A 25552-nucleotide genomic window follows, 5' to 3' on the forward strand; every position below is an offset into this window, starting at 1 on the left:
ATTATAACCATAGAGAAATATGCATCTATTCTACACAAACCATGCTCAAACAGTATGCCTTCAAATATGCTATTAGACGCACAAACATAAAAGATAAAAACGACAGCAGGAAATATGATTTCTTTAGCTTTATTTACAGGCAATAGTGCTCAATCCATGTAACCATGCAGCTACACTTCTAGAATATGTTAGAGATTGACCGTTTCCTTCATATTTCATGTTTATAACAGTGGGAAGAAGCTAATACTGATGCAGGAGAACTGCAGGTCTCCAAAAGTAAAAGTACAACTATACAAGCTGACTACATCAAACCAGTTCAGAATATAAAAATCAGCATATTCCAGGTAGGCGTGTTTATTTTAAGAATGTCTCACATCCAGGCTACTGAAAAAAAATAAATACCTACAATATGGTCTCTTTTTCATAGTCAATATTACTACACACAGAAAGCTTATACTTTGCATATATTTGTTAACGTTTTTGTTAATGATGAAAATAGATAAATCTTAGTAACATATGTACAAAGCTGTAACACACTGCATCTCCATTCAAAAACCCTTACAACTGAGGACGCATCTGGAACAAGTTACAATCAATAAGTTCTAAAACTGTTTATTTGTTGTGTGTATCTGAGTGTTAAAACCTCACAGTAGCATCTACATGCCATAAAGCTATTAAATGTTCGTGGATACAACATACTGTGCATAAAATATGTATACATATAAGGAGTACATATACACATACACTATATTGCCAAAAGTTTTGGGACGTCTGCCTTTACAAGCACATGAACTTTAATGACATCCTATTCTTAATCCGTAGGGTTTAATATGGAGTTGACCCACCCTTTGCAGCTATAACAGCTTCAACTCTTCTGGGAAGGCTTTCCACAAGGTTTAAGAGTGTGTTTATGGGAATTTTTGACCATTCTTCTAGAAGCACATTTGTGAGGTCAGGTACTGACGTTGGACGAGAAGGCCTGGCTCGCAGTCTCCGCTCTAATTCATCCAAAAGGTGTTCCATCGGGTTGAAGTCAGGACTCTGTGCAGGCCCGTCAAGTTGGAAAAGGAAAGGGCCATCCCCAAACTGTTCCCACAAAGTTAAAAGCATGAAATTGTCCAAAATGTCTTGGTATGCTGAAGCATTAAGAATTCCTTTCACTGGAACTAAGGGGCCAAGCCCAACCCCTGAAAAACAACCCCACACCATAATCCCTCCTCCACCAAACTTTACACTTGGCACAATACAGTCAGGCAAGCACCGTTCTCCTGGCAACCGCCAATCTCAGACTCGTCCATCGGATTGCCAGATAGAGAAGCGCGATTCGTCACACCAGAGAACACGACTCCACTGCTCTAGGTCTTAATTTGAAGGCCACACAAAGTTTGGAGGTCTGTAGCTATTGATTCTGCCGAACGTTGGCGACTTCTGCGCACAGTGCGCCTCAGCATGAGCTGACCCTGTCTGTGTTTTTACTTGGCCTACCACTTTGTGGCTGAGTTGCTGTTGTTCCCAATTGCTTCCACTTTGTTATTATACCACTAACAGTTGACTGTGGACTATTTGTGGAAGGAAATTTCACAAATGGACTTATTGCACAGGTGGCAACCAATTACGGTACCATGCTTGAATTCACTGAGCTCCTGAGAGAGACCCATTCTTTCACAAATGTTTGTAGAAACAGTCTGCATGCCAACTGTGGCCATGGAAGTGACTGGGACACCTGAATTCAATGATTTGGAGGGGTGTCCCAATACTTTTGGCAATATAGTGTACATAGGCGTACAAATAATCTTAAAGTCAATTGTCCCAAAGCACTGCAAGTTACAACATTCTTAATGAATGGATCATTATCATAATGCCCAAAAAGCATTACATTTCCCACCAGCTGTACTTCAAACATCAAGAGATGCTTGCCAGTGGAAAACCTGGAGCTTATTACTGATACTGTATGATGTTGAGGTGTCAGGTTGTTCCTATCTCACATGAGGATCAATTATACAGCATACTTATAAAAACGTCCTGGTGGTAACAGACAAACATACCAAAATATGTATAACATCTGATATAAACAACCAATATATACATTCTAAAAAAATGTACAATGTACAAACACATAAATATATAAATATAGCATCTGTTATACAAAAATAAATATTTTCTCTTCCCCCCCACCCTGCCCCCCTTTTTGTCTACAGTTTCATCCATCTTTTGAATCATCCCTGGTCCCTTGTTCCTCAAGCTGCTTCATGTTATGTGTTGTTCCCACTTCCTGTTGCTCAGCATATAGGAGCAACTGGTTTATGCCCGCATCAACTGTTGTAAACAGGGGCAAGTCTGTGGGGAGAAATGCATTCAGATTACTCATCTACTCTCTAATAAAAAATATTTAGAATGCTAAATTTTATCATGTTTGACAATTTTCACCCCCTGCATAATTATCAATTATATGCATTTAATTAAATAATTAGTGTACAACATTTTTTCTATAACAATCTAAAAAGTAGAGTGGCGAACGTGTGTAGATGCAGGGTGCAGCGGCCCGGGCCAGATAGTATTAATTCATTCACCTTAGTTCATTTTGTCTCATTTTAAAATCGCAGTTATTTTTGACATTGCTTTTGTTGTAACACAAAATAACCAAACGCACCAGCAGTGACCTCCCCTTCCAAATGAACTGCTTCAGTCAGCGAGTGATCGGCCTGCATGGAGTCAGGACACTGAGATGGATATGTAGGTCCCGATAAGCTGAGGACCTGCGAGGGGGAACCATCAGACACATAGCATCCCTCTTCAGGACAACCGGAGACCCTAAAAGTAAAAAAAAAAAGACTAAGTTAAAATTTCATTTCAGGGTTTCCCTAAAAAACTTATGTCACAGTATAACAGTCACCATGAAACAGCATTCGCAACCCATTTTGACTCCATAACGTGACAAATGATCAATATTCAATGATGAATAAAATGTAGAACAGGACTTGATTTTATCTATCAGGAATTTGTCAGATCAAAAGCACGTATTTTGATTTTTTATTGTACCTTTCCTTTAGTGTGTAACAAATCACACCAAATGAAAAACAGAAAAAACAGAAAAAACTTGCTGCCTCATTTGTAGTCTTGCCGAATTTGCTGTGTCACACATTTGCATACTGCTTGCCAACTTGCTGCTTTGACCCGCCCTCAAAGAACAAGTTGGCTGATTTCGCTTTGTCTTATAATCGGACTCTGATACAACAATACAGACGCCACAGTTACCATAGATATAATACGGTTTACAGCTACTCATGAAGTCTCAGGAGCTGAAACTCGATTTTGGTAAGTGGTTGAACAATCACAACAGACTAGGCCAGCTGACCAATCAGAGCAGACTGGGCTTTTCGGAAAGATGGGTTTTAAAGAGATACGATCTAAAACAGAGAATTTCAGGCAGAGGGTTGAAAGAGGTTCTGCAGCAATGTACAGTATGAGACAAATTTTTAGGGCTGTCAAACGATTAATCGCATCCAAAATAAAAGTTTGTTTTTACATAATACATGTGTGTGTACGGTGTATAATTATTTTATATATATATAAATACACACACATGCATGCATATATTTAAGAAATATTTGCATGTATATACTGTGTATATATATTTATATTATATATAATTTATATTATATATAAATATTTTATATATAAATAACACATTTTCTTAAATATATATATATGCATGTGTATGTATTTATATATAGAAAATAATTATACTCCGTACACAGACATAAATTATGTAAACACAAACTTTTATTTTGGATGCGATCAATCGCGATTAATCGTTTGACAGCCCTACAAATTTTCTTTTAACCGTTTCCTAGTTTCACAGACAGGGCTTAGATTGAGCCAGGATTAGGCCTTAGTTCAATTAGGACATTTAAGTAGGCTTCTGTGAAATGTATTCAAGCAGACCCCAAGAAATTAAATTATTACCTTTAAAAGAGCACAATATGGGCACTTCAAAGGGATGATTTCTCTGATAAAATGAAGCAATAGTACAATTCTTACCCGTTACAGTAATTGTGGATATGTGGTTGCTGATTGGGAAGTTTCTGAGGTAACAATGCATCACACTCCAACTCATTGTCAGCATCCTCCTACAAAAGAAACAAGAGATTGAACATCAACGCAATACAATACCTTCCTTCGCTGGTCTAATTCAGCAGACCAAGAAGTTTACTACTGTGCTGAACATCACAAAACATGAAAGGTCAAAGTGAAAACTTACCCGGTGTCCAGGAAGGCACTGTGTAGTGTATTTCCCATTGGGAATGTATTCTCCTTTAGGAGCGTAGACAGTGTGGGCAGATGTCAGGTGGGGGTCTAAAGGACAAGGCCGACCTAGAGCCAATCCTTGCAGGGGTACCATTGTGTACTGGCATGGAGAAACTGTAGCTGCCAACGCTGGAAAGCGCATATCTAAAGTTTGTTCTGAAATAACGAGAAATACAAAATTCATCCAGGGTTCCTTGTCTTAACATATCTTTGAATCACTAATGAAGATCTTTGACTGTTTGAATGTTTCTAAAACGGCACTCACTTTGTTTGGCCCAGACTCTCCACAGACAGATTGGGATGAAGGCTACGATGATGAAAACGAATGCTCCGAGTACCACACCCACAATGAGGTAAGGCAGATCACCAGGCCGAGGAACAGGGTTTCCTGGATGGTCGGGTCTGGACGATGAGGTCTCTGGAGGTGTGGTCCTCTGGTGAAGGCGAGCTGTAAGTACACGCAGATGTTCACACTTAAGATCTGTGTTGTCAGAAGAGATCTATGTTCTAGAAAATGGCTGAGGTGCGGTTTGGAATGTGAGTGTGAGGAAAAGGAAACGAACCTTTAGTTTCTAAAATGACGACATTTCCGAACTCGCTCTCGCCCCCTTCGTTGAAACACTGCATCTTAATGTCGTAAGCCGTCTCAGGCTGTAGGTCAGTGATGGAGTGCCAGTAGCGGTCACCTAAAAAGAGCGCCAGACCATTACATTTTATATTCCTTTAATATATAGTTGAGAAATTAAAAAATAAAAGGAAGGACACGACTAACCTTCCACTATATCCTTTTTGTAGTCACTGTCATTGTCGCTATCGGTGGGTCGGTAGAAGATGTAGAAGCCATAAATGGGGGTGTTATTGACTGCTGTGTACTGCAGAGAGAAAATAAATATTTATTTCAAGGTCTGATAATCTTGTGAGAACAAACAGGTCGCATTTCTTGAATTTGACAATGTAAAAATGTTTAGTGAGGAAGTGCTTACCGTCCATTTCAGGATGACTGTGGTCTCATTGATGGCTTCAGTGTAGGTGATGTAGGGTCCGTCGATAGGACGTCGGTTTGGTGGACCGCTGCCCACCACTGTGTAGGCTTTAGAGGGAGCGCTCGCTGGACTCTCTCCCAACACATTAACGGCCAAAACTCTGAACTTGTATGATGTTCCTGCAATGCAATGGAAAGAACAAGAAATAAGTCAACTGCAAGTGAATCTCTACAGGTTTTTAAGATCATGGAAAACATGAGTTTGGTCTAGTGTGGCAAACTAATTAGGAAAAGCTACTTGCCAAAGTTTTTTTTTATGTGTAACTAATGTTTTGTTTAAAAAATGAGTTATTTAAAGTGACAGTTCACCCAAAAGTAAAATTCTATCATTAATTACCCTCATATCGTTTCAAACCCGTAAGACTTTAGTTCATCTTCAGAACACAAATGAAGATCTTTTTGGTGAAACATTTCTGCCCCTCCATTGACAGCTACGCAACTAACACTTTAATGCTTCAAAAGTTCATAAAGAGATTGTAAAACTTATCCATATGAATTGAGCAGTTTAGTCCAAATATTCTGAAGAGACTTGATCGCTTGATATGATGAACAGACTAAATTTAGGCTTTTATTCACATTTAAATATTGATCAGCAAACAAGCTCAACTAAACCTGCTTGACGGGCAAGAACAAACCTCATTGGTTCTCCATGTCCAGCAAACATGCTTGAGCTTCCGTTTACCACAACTGATGTGTGAGTTGATGAATGTTTATATGTGAATAAAAGCCTAAATTCAATACTATCAGCATGATAGAACTTATGTGAAGAGGATCTAAATCTCACCTTTCTCCAGGCCTGTTATCTCGACTGAGAGGCGAGAGGGAGGTATATTGTTTACAGCCACCTCCCACTCTCCACTGCCTTTCTTCATTTTCTTGTACTCCACACGGAATGACTGGATGGGGAATCCACGGTTCCCGCGAGGGATCCACGTCACATAGGCTGAGGTCTCGGTGGCCATGGAAACAGTGGGTCTGTCTGGAGCTTCTGGGGCTGAAAAGACAAAAAAACATTTTTCAATAAAATAACAGTAATGTGAGTTAATATCATAATATTATTAATCAGAACAATTGACACATATTTTAAGCTGTATTTAATGTTACAGTTCCTCAGTACTTTACTGCAGCCTTAAAAGAACTACAGCAAACTCATTATATTATAATCACAGGGGCAAACGTATACTCACGTGTGAGACGAGGTGGCGCATCTGGTGTTTTTGGAGGCCCTACGGGTCCTCCTCTTCTCCCTGCAGACCAAAATTAAAGAGACACTTTAATTCACCATTTCACTCTTTTTTTCATACTACAGCTCAGATATTTAAAAAAGTGTAATTTGTTACACAACTCTCTGAATAATTGATTCTGATGGGTCAATCATTCTGAGGCAAAATATTTGTGTATAATGACCACTAAATTGTAAATGATTAATATAACTGACTACCTTTTTATAACAAATTAAATAAACAGTTTTATATATGCATATTTATTTGTCATTTTTAAAAGTGATTTATTAATTTTACAGTTACATTTGCTCTTTTACATACCACTATCTCTTGATTATGGATCCTGATTGGACAATCATGGCATTCTGCAGTGAAATATGATTGCTAATGCTACTAAAGCACTACTTTAAACAAATTAAATAAACGGTTTTAAATATTCATTATTCATTTTTAAGCAATAAACAGTTGAAATATGTCTCTTTTTTAAATCTGATCAACTTATTTACATTTTAGATATTTTCTTATAAATAAATTGATAATTGCTCTTTTTCATACTAATATCTCTGGAATACTGAATTCTGATTGGTCAATCATGGCATTAGTCGGTCAAATTAATTTCAAACCCATATTTCTTGCTAATTAATTTTGTTATAACTTAAGTAGACAAGTATTAGGTGGGATAAAATGGGTCATTATAGAAAAATAAACCGCTTCAAGAAGATGCACCTCCTCTAAACATTTAACATTAGAAACACAAATTTTCAAATGTTGATGCAGAAAGGTAATCTTAAAGTAGCTGTGTGGCTATACATTTGCCTGTTCTAAAAGTCATCATCGCGGGCTGCCCAAGTCCAGCACAGTTCTTAGCGGCCATCTCCACTTCATAGAGGCTGGCAGGCAGCAGTTTAGTAAGAGTCAGTTTGTGCTGGAAGCCTGAAATGGTGCTAGTGGTCCACTCTCCGGGAGATTCTCCAGCCTGCCAGACAGAAAGAAATACACACAATGAATCAGAGGAGTAGAATCACATGATTATAGAGTGAAACGAGGCAGATCACACTGTACAAATGAACTGGGCAGTGTTGTACCTTTCTGTACTTGATGACATACTCCAGCACAGGTGTTCCTCCATCATGACGGGGTTTCCAGGTAAGTTCATAGTAGTCGGCCTTTCCTGTGCGTGGCTGACTCAGGATGACTGGAGCTTCGGCGGGAGAGACTCTGACCTCAGAGCAGTCGAAAGGCAGCACTGCACTGGTGGCCACAGGCTTCAAAGGTGGCTGTTCCCGCAGCACTTTATCTGGGCTCATCGGTCGAATCATGGGCAGCTTACCTGACCGTGACGGCACTGAAATAAATACAAATTAATTAATTAAAAATGGAAAACACTACTACTATTATTATTAATAATAAAAAGACAAAGGTCACTTTTTATCTATATAATAATATACTAAGTTTTATCATTTTCAATGAAGTGTTTTATACCTGTTGGGACAGTGAGAAGTCTTGTGGCTGCCTGTGAGCTTCCCACACCATTCTCCGCCATGCACTGGTACATGCCATCGTCCTGCGGCCCGACATGGAGCACGCGCAGCACCTGCGAGGACATCCGATGGCGTGGTGACGGGCTCAGGGGCTGAGCGTTGTGGAGCCACACCACAGTGGGAGTGGGCTTGCCACTCACCTGACAGCTTAAACGCACCGTGTCGCCCCATGCAACGTCTTGCTGCTGCAGCTCGACACGCACCTGAGGAGGTTCTGAAAGACCAAAGAAGGGAATTTCAGAAAGATGTGTCAAAACATCAAAAAAAATTGAAAAGCATAAAACAACAAGCATTTGAATGGTTTAACAGCACAAAACATGAGTGCTGTTTGTGATGGCATGCTGCTGCAGAGGAGTCTGGGATAGACTGGGTTCTCACCCTCTCCAAAAACTTGATGGTTGGATGCTAGTGAATCAGCTCGAGCTCATTAGAGCAACAGCCAGAGCGGCTTAATTAATCACAGCTGCCGTGAGACGAGCCCACAAAAACAACCTCATCAATGTCTCAGCAACTCAATCCTTCTCACACACACACACACTCTTTCTGTTCAGTAAATGTACTGTGGGTTCTTTTAGATGCTTATTATCACATTTATTCACTAAGCCCTCTGGTTCTGATACACGCTTATTATCTTGAAGCAGGATTAAATGACTGGAAATCGAAATTTCCACACACGTAAAATGTTCCATCACTGCCCTGGTTCCTGCTTTTCAAACCCCACTGCACTTGAACAAATAATCAAATAAATAACCCAAGGGCCACTAGCCAGATGATGTTCTGCCAGTTGAACAGTTACAACAAATCCAAATGTTTTTTAAGAACCATGAATTTTAACATTATACAGTTATTAGAGCAATTATACAATATTTTAAATGGATAGAAAAAAATAAAATGGTAACAACATTAACATTATTTAATGCAATTTTTAACTTTCTATTCATCAAATACTCCTAAAAAAAAGCATGATGGGCCATACACAACTCTTAGTGTTATACTCTTTCTCTCTTGAAATCCTACTCACCAAACACCTGCACGTCGTACAGCACCCTAGCAGAACTCGCAGAGTCAATGCCGTTATCAGCGTTACACACGTAAGTGCCCGAGTCGCTCTCGCTTGCTGCATCGATCAACAAGTTGCTCAGTAAGAAGCGGGTGTTGTTGAGATTTCGCAAGTCCAGACCGTCCTTAGCCCATGTGACCTGTGGAGTGGGAATACCGCTGGCCACACACTCAAGCACAAGTCGCTGGCCTTTGTTCACCATAATGGACCGAGATGCAGGTGGATAGATGATACGTGCGGCCTCAGATGTTGAACCTAGACAAGATAATACGTGTCAATTTTATGTCAACAAAATTGACAGAATGTGTTCATTTTATGCTTTGTGTTCACTTACGTCGTATTCGGAGACGATCGGTAGAGGTGGAGGTTTTAACTTCCTGGGTGACAGGGTTGTAAGCAGCACATATATAGGGACCCTCATCGTCCTGTGTAGCATTAGCTATTTGAAGGTTTCCTGATGGCATGATCAGGTAATTCCCTAGGACACAATGAAGAACCAATGATTAGCATCTTTAGGCCAGAACAGTATTTTTCAACAGAATTTAATTTAAGAATCTAGAACATTCCTTAAGGTAATTTCCTTAAATCTAAGCTGTGATCTTCCCCATCATTAAACTGAATATTTGAACAGCTAGAGTAATTGCAAGAAAGACAATCGTGCTAACAGGCAGCGCTTTGTTGAGTGGACAAGACCAGACAACATGCAAAGACTTGATGTCTCTCAACAAGACAAGAGCTGCCAAACACTCAAATACCAGAATCGTCTTGTGTGCATTTAAAAATTTGAATAAATAATTGCAGCAAATCATATTTGAATTCAAATGATATGGCTCATAACAGATCCAATGATTTAATGATTAATGATGATAACAGTGGGCTTAAATTTTAGCCATAAATCAGGAGAGACAGAAGCATACTTTCTACATAGTATACTAATGAGTTACAATGTCTATGCCAAGCCAATAGCTACCGGAGTACTACTTAGCTCAGTAGTACCTAGGTAGCAAGTTAGAAACATGCACAATTCTAAAACTTGTTTGCTCAGCAAGATCAGTAGTTAAAATGAAAGAGAAAACTGACTGCACAAAGACATTAATTGCAATTACATAAAATATTAAGCCATCTTGTACCCCCCTTAGAAGTGGGCTAAAGTGGGCCCACTAATGGGTCACAGGACCCTTGGTTGAGAACCACTGGCGTAGAGTATGTTTGTAAAACGCACCTTTAGATGTCTCCAGCCACTCCTGTTTGACACTGTAGCGGACCTGAGCTTTAGGTTGACTCTCAGGCAGATGACACTCGATCACAGCTGTGTTCCCTTCATCCACCTCAATTTCCTGCTGGTCATCTGGCTCAAAATCTCGCAGTTCTGCACGGAAACAAACAAAGAGTTATCATACAAAGTTTCTCAAACATATAGCATATTTAATAAAATAGGAAAAGCAACGGAAATCTCAAACGTCCAAATGCTGGTTTTGAGCGTTTCAAAGCTGAAAGCCTCTTTGTATTCCATTCAGGAAACTGAGAAGCTTTAGAGTGCATATGCTTAGGACTTTTACTGGGATATCGAATGGGCAGACACCCAATAGCTCTGAAAAACAGAGACAGAAAGTCTAGCTTCCTTAAGCTCAAGTCAGCCCAGGCTAAAATGAGGTCAAAGGCTAAAGGTCACCCATCTCTTGAGTTTCAAGAGAGGAAAAGCAGACTGGATTGCAATAAAACAGAATAACTCTGTCTAAGCGAGTCTGTGTGTCATTCTGTGAAGGGAATATTTTCCAAAGGCAGACAGGGAAAATTGCTCAGCGCTGTTCTGAAAAACCCCGAACTTAATCAAATATCTCCCCAACTGTTCATTACTCCTCTCACAAATCAAATTGTTTCATTGTTCTCCAGAGTTTAGTTATATTCCTTGGCGTCTGAAATGTCTCTAAGTTATGTACAACAGAGCCAAAAGATCCGTGAGGTAAAGATTAAAAAAGCTCTTTGTTAAGTATTCCTGGAAGCAAAGACATACAATGATGGATGAAAAGAGCACTTAAATAATCAACATCTGATAAACTCTCTAACACCAGCTGCATCTGTAATCTCAAAGTCATAATCGCCTGGTTTTTTGAAGTGAAATGGTTTTTGAAATCATTTTTTTGGGAGATGAGAATTCCAGGATCCATTTGCTAAATCAATCAGGGTCTTTTTACAGCCCACCGCCCCAAACCTCTCCTAAATTCCTCAGTGCACAGCTTTTACCCCTCCTCAGACTGACTCCCCCATTTACCTCCTTCTCCTCAAAACATTCCTCCTCCCTTCAGGTGTGTGAGGGGGGGGGAAGGAGAGGAAAAAAGAGGGAGAAAACATTTAATTAACATCTTGTTAACTTTAATGTAATAAAAACTAAATAAGCCATTAACACTTTGGGGTCAGTAAGTTTTTTAATACTTTTATTCAGCAAGGATGCATTAAAATGATCAAAAGTGACTGTAAAGACATTTACAATGTTACAAAAAAAAATTATATATGTAATCATAGAACATCAGAAGACTTGGAATATAGCACATGTTTTTTTATCTTTTATGCTGTTTTATGGTGAACGAATGAAATAAATTGAAAAAACAGTGGCAGACTATAAAGTAAAAACTGTGAAACACACGTTTATATGTTTCTAATATGTTTGTATTTATATGTGAGGAGGTAAAGGGTGAATATGTGATTTTTTTTGCATGTGTGCGGTACATTATACGTCTCCTGGAGGCATGGAGAGCAGGGAATGCTGGGAGCTGTGCAGAATTAATAGTATTTATAAAATAGATCAGATGAGTTTCCAACTCCAATGCATGCTGCACGGTTACTTAGCATTCATCATTTTTATGTCTGGGGCCGCAGAGCCTGTGCGTATGAGCGCTCATGTTTATATGACATTTAAAACTCATACTGCGATGATACAGTAACTATTGTGTGGAATATCACTGGTCAGACTACGCATAGCCCTAAAAGATGATAAAAAAAAAACAGGTTCGGCCAAGAGTTTATTGAGAATTTGTTAAGCCATGTATTAAAAACATATGTGAAGAGGTGTGCTTTTTGTGTGAGCGAGAGAAAGAAAAAAAATGGGAGAGAGAGAGAGAGTGCCGAAGGAATGTTTCTTGGCTCGAAGGACACGGGAGGCTCGCTTGTCTTTGGAGGAATTCAAGAGGAGAGTTTGAAATAATGCTCAGGCAGGCAACGGCCTCCCCGGTGGGAGACGCTTCAGACAGGATTCCTACAGAGACGGATACCAGGGAGAGCCAAGCTCTTTCACAGAGCAAAAACAAATGGGCAGACCTTTGAAATATGGAGACATGAGACAACTTCAGGCTCGCGATCACACGCAGCGCCCTCCCAGAAGAACCGTCCAACCCCTGGCAGACTAAGGGAGGAGGTCTTTATTAAATTAGAGTGAGGGGCCAACGTGGGATCATAAGAGACGAGGGGCCCCAGCTAAGAGCTTGCATCTGTAAAGCCCCTAGCTCTCGACTCCCAATTCATAGACCTTATCAATTACATCTCACACATGTACAAGAGTCAAAGTAAAACAAGGCTGAAAGTTAGAAAAAACAAATGAGCAGTGAGAGGACTGAAATCCAATGCACCATTAAATGCCATGAGTAGAAATGCATATAGTTTGAGAGAGCAAAGTCAGGGGGGTGAATGATGTCTGCTTTGTGAGGTGAAAATGGTGTCAAGAATCTCATGTCGCGTCTCATCTTGACAGAATATCCTGCCTCGACTAGTCTGCCAAACCTGCGCTCCTCATACTATCACACAAACAAGCATGCATCCGCACACAGTTCTTTAGAATCTCGTGTGTGGCACATATTCACAAACTGAAAAAAATGTAGTTTCTTTGTACAGACACTAAGATGTTCTCACTTCCATTTAGGTTAAAGATGTTCTTTGGGTCGTTCTTAAATCATGCTGGAGAACATGATCATAAGTCATTCAATTTTCTGCATCCTTGCTGAAAAGTATTTTGAACGGTAGTAAATGCATGCACAAACTCACATTCACCTCATTATACTAACAAAAAGTTGCTCAATGTTTCTTTTTCTGTCTTTCTTTTTCCGTTCTGTCTCTGTGTAAGAAGACAGAAGTAGTGGAGAACAGGGAGGAGGCCCTTCATTAATGGGGCCCGTGGTTTCACCCGTACACACACGCACAGGCATTATGGTGGGTCACATTACACACCCCTTCCCGTGCTCCAACACTGACTTAGGACAAACACACACACACACACCAGCAGTAGAACTTGGCCTGGAACACAACCGCACACTGTAGAGCCCTTTGAATTCAGCACAGAACATTTTCAAAGTTCATACCAAGTGACTGGCACTTGCAAAAGTGTGTGTACTCACTAGCTGCAGTAACGTTGGCTGGCACACTAGCGCAGGACCCGACGCTGGTGGTGGCCACACACTGGTATCTGCCTATGGTGAGGTTTGTAAGGGAGGGGATGTAGAGAGAACCGGGCCACACCAGCACTCCCAGCTCCTCGTTGCCCCCAGCTGGCAGCTCTCGACCGTTTAGACGCCAGCTGATGTTGGCATGGTTAGGCAGGGCGCTGCACCGCAGGGTCACGCTGCCCCCCAGTTTCTGTACCACAGAAAAAGGCTCCTCTGTGAAGACTGGGACATCATCTAGAAGAGAAAGTGGAACACAAGTATGGTGAATATATATTTTCATTTTACATTGCTAAATGATTAAATGTAGATGCTTTTATCCAAAGCAACTTACAAATGAGGAGAAAAATAGAAACAATCAAAACAACAGTAGGGCAACAATATGTAAATGCTGTAACGTCCCAATTAGTCTAGCACAGTACACGTAGAACCACAAGGTGCGTTCACTTAAGTCTGAAGTAGTGAGTTTGGGTATAGGGGTGCAGAGCTAGTGGTTGTTCTATAGGCAAACATCAGTGCCTACAGAACAAATATATCAGTTATTTAAAAAAAAGGACTATAATAGGTGCTGGATCGGAGTCCAGCTTGTTCCGGCTCAAATTAAGCTTTATGAAGTTTTAATGAAGCAGAATCAAGGTGTCAGAAACCCACCTCTAACAGCAGCACTATCCTGCAGGCAGCACAGCAGAGCACCCAAGGCACACAGCGCTCGAAACTTCCGCTTTCTTTCCCATGGTATCCAGTCCAATATCCCAGACATCTTCCATGCACTACCCCTGCGAGAGAGAACGAGAAAGAGGTTATCAGCTGAAATTGTTGTTGGTGTGACATTATATTGCGAATAAGGAGAACACAGCAGTGAGCCAACAACACATACACATTCATATAGTTGACAAAACAACAAAAGACTAAATTCAGCATTATTCATCAATGCATTACTTACTTCAAAGGCCAATGCAATTAAAGTGAGCACTTTTCAGGGGAGCTTATTTAGAGCACTCTACATGAAGACACACACCAATTCAAATGTTGGGGTCAGCAAGTTTTTTTAAGGAAATTAGTATTTTTATTCAGCAAGGACAAATTAAAATGTTCAGATTGACAGTAAACATTTAAAAAGTTACAAAAAATTATATTTCAAATAAACGTTATTCTTTTAAACTTTTTATTTAAAAAATTATATACTGTATACATCATGGTTTCCACAAAAATATTAAGTAGCACAACTGTTTTCAATATTGATAATAATAAGAAATGTTTCTTGAGCAGCAAATCATGTGGCACTGAAGACTGGATTAATGATGCTGAAAATTCAGCTTTGCCATCACAGGAATAAAAGGCATTAAATATATTATAGGCTAATTGAAATATTTATTTCAATTTGTAACAATATTTTGGTAAAAGTAAATGCAAACAAAAGAATTGACCAACCGGAAACTATTGAATGGTAGTGAACATGACTCACAACACTGATCACTTCTGAATGAAATGCAATGACTCTGAATAGCAAAGTTTACCTTTAAATATCATACAAATTTAAGTTTACAGCTGTTAAAATTGTTGTGAAAAATATTGGTAAAAATTATTCCCTCTAGGTACTCTTTCAGGGAGATTTTAAATTGTGCACCGTCTCAACAAAAAATAAGAATTTCTAAAAAGAAAAAAGAATAAATAAAGGAACACTTCCGGTGTGTTTTAAGATCCTATGTCAGGTCTTAAGGTTTAAATGAATATCACTCAGGATCATATGATCATTAACTGCAAAATTACTTTCTCAGCGTGATGGCGGTCTGTACACTTAAAGCAGGGCACTTTGTGAAGGGATTCTCTTGCTCACTTTCATTTGGAATGACCCTATGAATAGCTTTCCCATTGTGCCTTCAAGAGCGCAAAAATGGCGTTCTGCTACTCCTGAATCAATCTTTCCTTACAAGCTCACAGAACTCATGCTGAAACACACATCCGCTGAAACCCACATACAGCAGGTCGAACTGTTGAGACGGGTGCCCGGATAAGAAGAGGGGGAAATCTGAGCCCCCTCACTCAGGTGTAACCGATACCGGCGGGTTCAAAAGAAAAAGACTGTTTAGTTATTTTATACACAAAGAACAATGGGGTGGGGGTGATATCATTTGTATTTTCTGGAAATAGTGAGTAGTGTGATGTCTTCTCTACAGAGACGCAAACCGAGAAAGAAAGAGAGCGAGTGGAGAGGGAGAAAAAGAGTAATGGTTAGTGTATTAACAGTTAATGCAGGAAAGGGAGCATTTCTCTCCCTCGGCTCTCATTGCCAAGTTTCCCGAATTCTTTCCTGTCAGGTTAAACTAACAACTTCCCGTCAGGAGGAGGAGGGTGGTCCATTGCTCCCAGACTGCAAATCTCTCCCTCTCTCTCTCTCACATACACAAACACACACACAACTCTACTCCCATCAATTGTAAGTAATGATTAATGAAAGCTCACAGAAAGATTGAGAGCTCAAACATGGGAGGGAACCACACGACGCAATTCCAGAAAAAAAAGAAAAAACTCTACAAAAATAAATGAAGTCTACGTCTTGGGATTCAGAGTTGTTTTCCTGGAGCTGGTAGGTACATAGCCGTTAGCTATTAGCCAAACTCTGCTGACGGAATAGAATGTGTGCCATTTACAGACTTTGGGGTTGGCCCTAAATAAATGTTTTTCCGTTTCCAACACCAGAAATAAACAAGTCTTGCTGTCTGAATAACGCTGCAGAGAGATGTTATTTAGTCTGACTGATCTGGAAATGTTGGACTAATCATTTTAATTACCGTATGTGTTAAAACGCTGATGGATTTTGCTGTCCGATACAGCATTAGCCTGTTTGTTTTTCATCTCTGAAGTGGAAAGGGCATGATGCTGATTCCAGGCACACCGGGGAACCTCACTGCGTAGCTAAGATCATCCTGACCTAAGCAAACACTCAACAACTAGTTTCTACAACATTAAGTGAGCACTTAGTCAAGTTCTCTATGTTAAGTTTAAGCTCTGTCATGATTCGTCAGCTTTAATCAAGTCAGTGATTGGCTCATATCACTGCTGTTTTTAATATTACAGCTAAAATGAATGATTTACTACCTTGTCTGATACTATCAAACTTACTAAGATTAGTAATACTACAACTCGTGACATTGCTACTAGTACTACAACTATATCTATTACTACTTCTGTAGGTGCAGATGATGGTTTCAGTTGTGTTTTGACCCACAGTGACTGTGAGGGATGGAAGTACAGTCAGTTGCTAAACATTCAGCCAATGAAACATTGAAAATATGTCTTTCTACAAACTTCCAATGGACAAACACCCAGACAAAACATAAATCAATTATTTTTTCTGATGGGCTGCTCAAGAACAAAGTTCAGAATCGTTCAGATTTGTAATTGCTCTGCCAATATTTACACTAGCACAAAATAAATGAATAAACAAATAATAAATGAATACATTTTAGCAATTTTTTCAGAGAGAACCTAATGTTTAATGAAAATATTTTTCTTTGCAAATAACTTACTCAAAGTGATGACCATGAACATTATTCTCACAAAAAAAAAAAAAAAAAAAACCTCATTTAAGTTAGCCAGATATAGCATTACCTTGACCACATATTTAAATCCATAGTCAAGTTCTGTTGTGTACCTGCTGGGTATACTATCAATCATTCAGCCAATGAAATCTTTCAACAAACTTCCAGTGAAACAAACAAAAAAATGTTTTTCTAGACTGGTAGAGAAAGTAGTTCAGATTTATAATTAATTGATATATTAATTTATAATTATATATATATATATATATATTGACAAACACACACACCACCGAACTGACTCGATTAGGCAAGACAGCTCTGTTATCCAACTTGAAACTCTGGGCCATCCTTATTGATGAGCTCTACTGAATTGTGAAAATTAGACTAGATGTTTGCATCAAAAAAACACTAGAACTACTATCAGGACTATCAGGCTCTTTGCAGCCAACTAAGCTGTGCTGTCAACAGGAACAGGACAGCTGCCCTATAGGTTTGGAAAAGGCGACAATAGTCTCTCCTTGGCTGTGAAGCCACCTGTCTCAGGCGTCACAAGTTATCCCCTTGAACACACTTGCTTTATTCAGACACACATGCGCAATCCAGCTCATGTCATCGTCTTTGACACAAACACTTCACATTGATATCAAGTCGCAACTGTAATGGAAAATAATTTATAGCACAGCCATTTTTTTTCCATTCTTCACCAAAGGGCACAGGGGCAGGGGGAGTCAAATGATACTGTAAGTGAAAAATGTGATGCGGTATAAGTACGTGACCCCTTCAGAGAACCAAGATCGCATTGATCTGAGCATCTGGATAAGGGCTGTACAAAGGCATGTGCATTTAGACTGTTTATAAGAGAAAGAAAGAGAGACAAAAAGCATAATACTGAAGTGACTTCATAATGCCTCTTTGTCACTAAATGGAGTCCTTTCTTCTAGGGCCACTCTGGTCACTATTGTCCTCCAGCCTGTGTGAAATTCATTTTGACAACCCTACTAATTGGATAAAACTGCTCTCTGCCGGCTGTGGGCCTCCCTCATACCGTTCACATTCCATCTGCTTTCCACACAGAGGGAGGAGAAGAGTAACGAGGAGGTGAGGGGAGGAGGTGGGGTCTAGCTCCTTCTGAATATTTATCACTCCGCTCCCTTCACCCTATTTATGTCCTTCAGACCCCCCCGACCCATCCTCGATTCTCCAAACATCACAATACCCCCCCTTTAGATAAACACATGCGGTGTCAAGTGTGAGGAGTGCTGGGTTCAACTGCCCGCGCGGGCCCATGGCCCACAATGCCACAGCACATATCTACCATGCGGGAGGCCCGTTGCTCTGGGCGACGGTAACAGGCAGAACGCACCTTAATAGAGTGGAGAGTCATTGTAAAGCAGTGAGCCGGCGCACGGACAATAACCCCACGGCCCCCTGTGAAAGGAGAGACGTTTCTCAGAAGGACCAGAGGAAGAGCTGATGGGAGCTGCTCAATGGACAAGTAAGGGCTGCAGTTTTGGGGGGGGTAGCCAACAGTGGTTAGTGGATATGGGGGTGGGTGTAGGGGGGGATCTAAGCTTTAGGGATCCAAATTAGAGAGTGGATGTCAACTGGTGATTGACCGAAGAGGGGGGAAATTGAGATGGTGGATAGTTGAAGTTTGCTGGCCATTTGGCTGAAGTAGCCAAAATGGAGAAAGTACAGTTCAGAAGGAGATTAACAACACACTCAGCACTAGGACTAAGCGGTACAGCTAAAAATTAATCTTTCACTATTTTACACCCTTTTATATTCTGTACACAGAACATCTCAAGAAAGATTTATGCTCTGCATTGGCAGAAAATAGATATTTTTCCATCAGAGGAACCACCATTTTGATCAAACTTCCACTGATGTACAAGAGTACAAAAGTTTGGGGTCGGTACGATTTTTTTGATGTTTTGAACGTTTTTTCTGCTCATCAAGGCTGCTTTAACTTGATCAAAAAATACAATAAAACAGTAATATTGTGAAATATTGTTGCATTTTAAAATAACTGATAAAATGGTATTTATTCCTGTTATGGCAAAGCTGAATTACTTCAGTCTTTCTTAGTATTGTCAGGTTGATTTCATATGATCAATAATCTTAATATCTTTGTGGAAACTATGATATTATTTGTATTAGTTTGTTTGATGGATGGAAAGTTCAAAAGAACAGCATTTATTAAACTTTTAAAACATTATAAATGTCTTAACTGTCACTTTTGATCAATTATGCACCTTTGCTGAAAAAAAGTGTTCATTTCTTAAAAACAACAACTTTTGAACGGTAGTGTAAGTAAATTTAAACATTGAAACAAATTAAAAAAAGACATGTTCCACATTGGTTTTCAGTAAATGAACAGAAGAACTTCATTTCTTTGAGTTAATCTAAAAAACACCACAAACAGTAGGCTACTATTTACCTACATATTTTTGATGAATCAAAAAATAAATCATTGTAATAAATGAAAATGTAGTGTAGAATCTTCAGTAAAAAAAATTAATTGATTATCCAAACAGATAATTTAATCAGAGCTCTGAATTGATTCACTAACTCATTTAAACTGATTCACAGAAATGAATACATTTTTTATTAACTCAGGGACACAATTAAAAGACAAAAAAGGACTGTGAAACTAATCTAACAGCATGGTCTTTAGGAACCAAATAAAATGTGCATTGAAATCATTGCAATATTTTAAAGTGCTGATTCACTGTATGTCACCAGCAGATTCATCATGAATATCCTTAACTCTGGGCACAGTTCACCTGCTGCCAAAGCCATGACTTTACCTTCAGGGCTCTTCACCATCACTAATCTTCTGGAACATTCTCATGGCTCTCAGAACAGATTAACAGGTGTAAGCAAAGTAGAATCTTTTCCAGAACTGCCTAGACTCCCACAATACACCGGAGAGACATCAGTCGTTCCCATGCCGGAAAATTAAACATCAAAAGCCACTAACAAGGCCAATACCCCCGTACCCTTCAGTGTATTAATGAGCAACATCCACCCCTGCCCAAAAAATACAATAATGAGACCCACTCAAGGGATTAACGAGCAAAAGATCGAGCCAAGTCCAGGGGCTCTAATCAATTAAGCACCCTGATATTTGCATAATTCATATAACAAGGCAGCATTAACTAGCACACGCTAATTATTGAGTTCGGGCACTAGGATGTGAGCAGGATGGTCACATGACCGCATACCTCCGTTCGGCCAGACGATGGGAACTGTCAGTTAGGATTAGACTGACTCTGTTTTCATGCTGCTCCCCACCAAGGCAGGTATTATAAGAGGTTCAGTTCACAAAAAAAAAATCCATTTACAAAACTGCCTTGGAGATGCTTATTAGAAAATATTGTCAAGTCAGGCAATCAGTAAACAGGTTCAATGAACTTAGATCACTTCACACGCATCTTAATACAAATGAAAAAAGAGCGAATGAAAAAACAAAATAGCTAAAAGTTGATTGTGCCTGTACAGATAAACTCCTGTGTGAAGGCAAATATGCCATGAGGATATATCAGAAAAAAGAAAAGTCATTGATGGATTTGGAATAAAGTGTGTGTTCATGTTTTTCTATCCCGGTGGGGACTTTAACCTAAAAGCACACTGACTCATGGGGACTTGTGTCACCATGGGGATCTAATGTGAGGTCCCCATGAGGAAACAAGCTTATAAATCATAATGAATGAGTTTTTTTTAAAATGTAAAAATGCAGAATGTTTTCTGTGATGGGAAGGTTTAGTGGTTAGTGTAAGTGTAAGGAGATGGAATATACAGATTGTATTATATCTATGGAGAGTCTCCACAAAGATAGTGTTTGTGTGTTGCTCTAATTTAAATAAATATTCACTTTCATAGCTTTTCAATAGCTTAAATACAGACCAAACTACAACATAATTCAAAAATCCAACATAGACCTTCTGACTTTTCAAATTATGACCAAAAACTTCACAGGGGAGGACAAATGTTCTGGCTCCACAAACACTATATAAAGTTCTTTACAAAATAAAGAACAGCTATTAATACAGAACATATTTTCTCGTAAAATCAGACAAAGCTTGTAGCTGTGCAGATGAGCGGTCTGAAGGAGAAGAGAGCGGAAAGAGAGAGAGAGAGAGAGGGAAGAACGGAGGGGCCCCTGTTGCTCTGGCAGCTTTTCCATCATAGTGAATGGAACCAATTATAAATCTAAAGCAATTTCTCCACATTATTCAACAGGAACTCAGTGAGCTTAGACTGCCTGCGTGCTCGCCAGCAAGAGTCCAGAGCCAAAGATCGAGAAAAACAGGCAGAAAGGGAGAGGAAATTAAAATATGTAATAAAAATCAAATGTACTAATATTGTTTGTAAAGTACTCGTGCAATAATGCTCTGTTGCTTGAGTGAATGGCTGTAAACAGCACTGATTCAAACAAAACAGTCGATAAGCAAACAAAATAGGACATTTAAAGCTGAAAAGTGTTTAAAAATGTCTTTTAAAAGGTTTATTATGGTTAAGGGTCAAAAGACTAGGACTTTCAGAGCCATAGGTCTGGCTTTGGCAGAGGAAGCCCTTGTCAACTGTAAACACCTGCAACATTCATGACCACACAGTTTGCAGACACATCAAATGAAACACCAACCACATAATAAACTAACCCTAAACTGCAAAACAATACAGTAGCCTTTGGATTTTGAAAATGGTGTCCAAAAATCATGAAGATGAAGAAACAAATGCTTTTTTTTAAAACTGCTGTGCTGATGGACGTGTCACCGGCATCAGATACACAACTTTTCAAAAGTTTGGGGTTAGTAAAACGTTTGCTTTAAAGAAATTAATACTTTTATTCAGCAATTCAGTTTTGCCACCACAAGAATAAATTACATTTTAAAATATATTCAAAGACTAAACAGTTATTTTACTCTGTTTTAGATCAAATAAACATTGGTCAGCATATGAAAAATGTTACTGACCACTTTGAATGAATGTAGGCTATCCTTATACAGGCCTTATACAGGCCTCCCTATGTTAAACAGACAATTTCAGATTAGCATTTTGCATCAAAAGTGATTTGGACTAATTTAGAAGAATTATTCAGAACATGAAAGTGGCGTATAATCTATACTCGACAGATAATGAAGACAACTAACAGAGTCTGTCTGTGTGTGTGTGTGTGTGTGTGTGTGTTTCAGAGCATGTGTGTGACTGACAGTGAGCTATAGCTCTCTGAAGGCGAGTTATCGAGAGAGTGTGAACGGTCTTGTGAGAGCGTCTCCATTACTCCGTGCTTGTCAAACGATCCTTAATCTTTGTACAAATATCAGCTTTACACACACTGAGCTGTTTGTCTGCAAACAGTCGCTGCTTACTTACCAGGGTCTGGAGTTTATCAATGATCTCACCGCCTTGCAACAGACACACTGACACAAACAGCAATGTGCCGCTATGTTTGTGCGTTTCCTTGATGTCAACTCTGGTCAAACAAGCGCTTGACACGATACAGTTATAACAATGACTGGTGAAATGACAAGGTAACACATTAGCGAGATTTCATAGGTTTTAGAGTAAAATTAAACATACGACACGCTCTGGTTTTCCAAGAAAACATCAACCAAACATGAGAAAGTGAGAAAGCCAACAAGCCACCAGGATGTCCAGGTGTTATCAAGGGCCTAACGAAATGGAGAAAGCCCTGAAACTACATTACCTCGGCCAGGTGCGGTCCCAAAAGAGACTTTATACTTTAGAGGCAATTATTCTTCACTGCGGGCTAAAAATTGCCTCTTGACAGCTGCCATACTTTTGAGCTTTGGATAATTCAAAGAGCGTTTGGAAATAGCAAACTGACACCCTGTGCATTCCACTATGAGAAGATAATCCTGATTGGAGAGCATCACACACACACAAACCCGCAGATTGTTGCCTTCGGGCTGTTATGACTGCATGAATATACCCGCTGAAACAGACATGAAAGCCGACCTGAAGGAGTTTTTTATTACGTAGCCTTCTTCTGCAAATTAACAGAAAAGTTACACCCTTTAAGCAAACAATAAGTCGGTCCAAAAACCTCTGAGGCAACAATAAACTTTCACGTCCAACAAGACTAATCAGCTCTCATTTGGTCACACACTAGAAATCAGTTCATTATGCTGATGATGTCTACAGCCTCATTGTCTATTTTCCTATGAAAACAAGACATATGTCACATCCCTGACATCTCTACCACGCTTGATACCCGATCAGCCTCATCCCTCCCATCTAATATGCCTTTATCATGCTTTCCAAATCCCCAGACGGGCCTCTCTGGCTCAGCTATGGGATACCTGTTACACTGAAAGAATGCGGAGCAGTGAGGGCATGTCATCTGAAATCTGTGCATCCATCTGTGCATAGCTAATAGGCCTTCCCAGCATTATAACCAAATAAGGTCAGAGGCACTATGAAAGCCAAAAAGATAATCAGACTGGGATCAATTATGGAACAATTTTGATCCACCCGACCACCAATCATCTTGAGCAAAAACCAGCTACCACAGTTTTTCCTCAGATTGAATTCTTGGCATCCGATTCTGAGCAGAGCGATCTGGCTCACAAGAATCTATCAAATTAGTTTGAAACAAACGCAAGGTCAGCCAGCATTCCTCTCAGTTGGCCAGTTTTCCTTCTTTTTCGAGAACAATGCAGCACCTGGGCTCAAACATTTTGAGGCGCTGATGAACTTCATTACCGGCATTGTAACTGTATTGTCTTGTTATGACTCTATGACAACCATGACGGACTGTATGAAGTTTTCCACGCAGAAGAGGTGTGCACAAATAGATGAGAAATCAAACCTCTAGTGGTTCATCTCAATTAGGTTTGGTTTCATTCCCACATTAAAGCATACAATGAGCAAATTACATTCTATAGACCAACATTATAGTTTTGTATGGCCTATGTTGATCATTTTCATAATAACCAAATCATTAGACTACTAGAATAAAACACAATATTCTTATTTATGCATTACCATTTATTTATTATGCATCTATTATGTGCTTATTAAGTTGTTTTGCTATCTAAATAGTGGCAATTTTATTTTTGTTCTAACAGTTAGCTATGTCTGACAAATTGATAACAGATTAAGAAGAAAATGTGTGAATATCGGTAAATAATATCGGTTAAAATTTTAGCCCTTATATATTTCTATGTAACAGCTACAACACTGATTTGTAATTGTATACAATGATATATTTGACCAACAATCATCAATATTAAAAAACATTTATTCTGAAAATAAGATATCCAGACGTCCAAATATTAATAGAATAACAAAATATATAGAATACTAAAGTTTGAGGTATTTTTTCAGTGTAAAATTGCGTTGAGCACAGTAAAGTCAACTACTATACAGCTGAATGAGGCCTGTAAAACTATGCCAAATGTTTTCATGTAACGTAGAGACGCTCTTACACATCATAATACTGACAATAATACATCGATATAAGCATACAACATGATCTCATAAATACAGACAAGTACAGAATTTTGCCTATATTAGCATTGGGGAACAATGAATATTAACGTTACACCCGCATCCAAAGCCCATTTAACTAACTTTTTACTGAAATACCGTCACAAATACGATTACTAAACCATTTTCATAGAAGAAAAAAATAGCAAACGTAACCTCGAATCTATTACAGCAATCTGATAAGAGTACGTCGAAACAAAATAGCTATTTTGCTAACACCCGCATGCTTTTACAAAAAATATGTAAAAATGCATCTTCTTGAGATTAACAACACGCGATAATTTCTACAGGTAGAGTGTTCGCAAAAGTACAAAATGAAGGAAATTTTATGCAAAGTGAAGAAAACTCGAGAAATCTATTAGAATAGCATAGTGGGGTTCCTAAAAACAAGAGATGTTTTGGGGGGAGGAGAGAGAGACTTACCAAAAACGTGCAGTAGTTTGCAGTTGAATCCACTAGTTTTTCGTTGGTCGACTTTTCCCAGCGGTTCTCGCTGTTTAATCCAAGAAAACTGCAATTCCTCTCCTCCTTTTCTCCGCAAACCGCTACTGCTTTAGTAATTTACTACTGCAGCAGCACCGACATTTTCTTCGGCTCCCCAACTTCTTGCATTGAAAGGACGTTTTTGGATGACTGAGTCCTGGAACAATTCTCCCTTTTGCGAGCAACTTTTCGGGTCCTCCCACTTCCCAAGAAGGAGGAGGGATCAGAACAATAAAGATTCCTTCCCAAATCTCAGCGCAGTTCACGCTTGTCTCGCCTAAAGAAATACGTTTTAAAGCTTGAGTGGAACGTTCGTAACGAGAACTTTGCGTTATCTTGCGTGCGAAACCTAAACGTTCACAAAGTTACGTGCGCAGGATACGGAGCCCCTCCCCCTCCCGTTGC

The 25552-nt window shown here is 39.3% G+C and overlaps 1 protein-coding gene across 2 annotated transcripts; it reads right to left on the bottom strand.

The window, feature by feature from the left end:
- Positions 1–114: 114 nt before the first annotated feature.
- Positions 115–25343, bottom strand: boc (BOC cell adhesion associated, oncogene regulated). 2 transcript variants are annotated; one of them, XM_081352985.1, is made up of 19 exons: positions 25088–25343; positions 14256–14380; positions 13560–13841; positions 10397–10543; positions 9509–9652; positions 9136–9429; positions 8056–8328; positions 7659–7918; positions 7390–7549; positions 6538–6597; positions 6135–6344; positions 5292–5470; positions 5081–5180; positions 4872–4994; positions 4574–4756; positions 4262–4464; positions 4042–4130; positions 2651–2811; positions 115–2337 (listed from the first exon to the last, which is right to left on the bottom strand). In XM_081352985.1, the coding sequence occupies exons 2-19, from the start codon at positions 14362–14364 to the stop codon at positions 2201–2203; spliced, it is 3114 nt and encodes a 1037-aa protein (XP_081209111.1). In that variant the 5' UTR covers positions 14365–14380; positions 25088–25343; the 3' UTR covers positions 115–2200. The 2 variants fall into 2 exon arrangements, with proteins under 2 accessions (XP_081209111.1, XP_081209110.1); XM_081352984.1 differs by having other exon boundaries at positions 7384–7549.
- Between the last annotated feature and the right edge of the window lie 209 nt (positions 25344–25552).

This window comes from Scardinius erythrophthalmus (genome assembly GCF_964197995.2).
Source record: "Scardinius erythrophthalmus genome assembly, chromosome: 22".
NCBI classification, from domain to species: Eukaryota; Metazoa; Chordata; class Actinopteri; order Cypriniformes; family Leuciscidae; genus Scardinius; species Scardinius erythrophthalmus.

What these genes read in the sequence shown, in the direction of transcription:
- boc (XM_081352984.1), bottom strand. Translation starts at nt 14,364, where the DNA reads ATGTCTGGGATATTGGACTGGATACCATGGGAAAGAAAGCGGAAGTTT. An exon ending in CGATCGTCTCCGAATACGAC is followed by an intron (nt 9,430 to 9,508) that starts GTAAGTGAACAC and finishes TATCTTGTCTAG; the next exon opens with GTTCAACATCTGAGGCCGCA. An exon ending in TGCGCCACCTCGTCTCACAC is followed by an intron (nt 6,345 to 6,537) that starts GTGAGTATACGT and finishes TTGTCTTTTCAG; the next exon opens with CCCCAGAAGCTCCAGACAGA.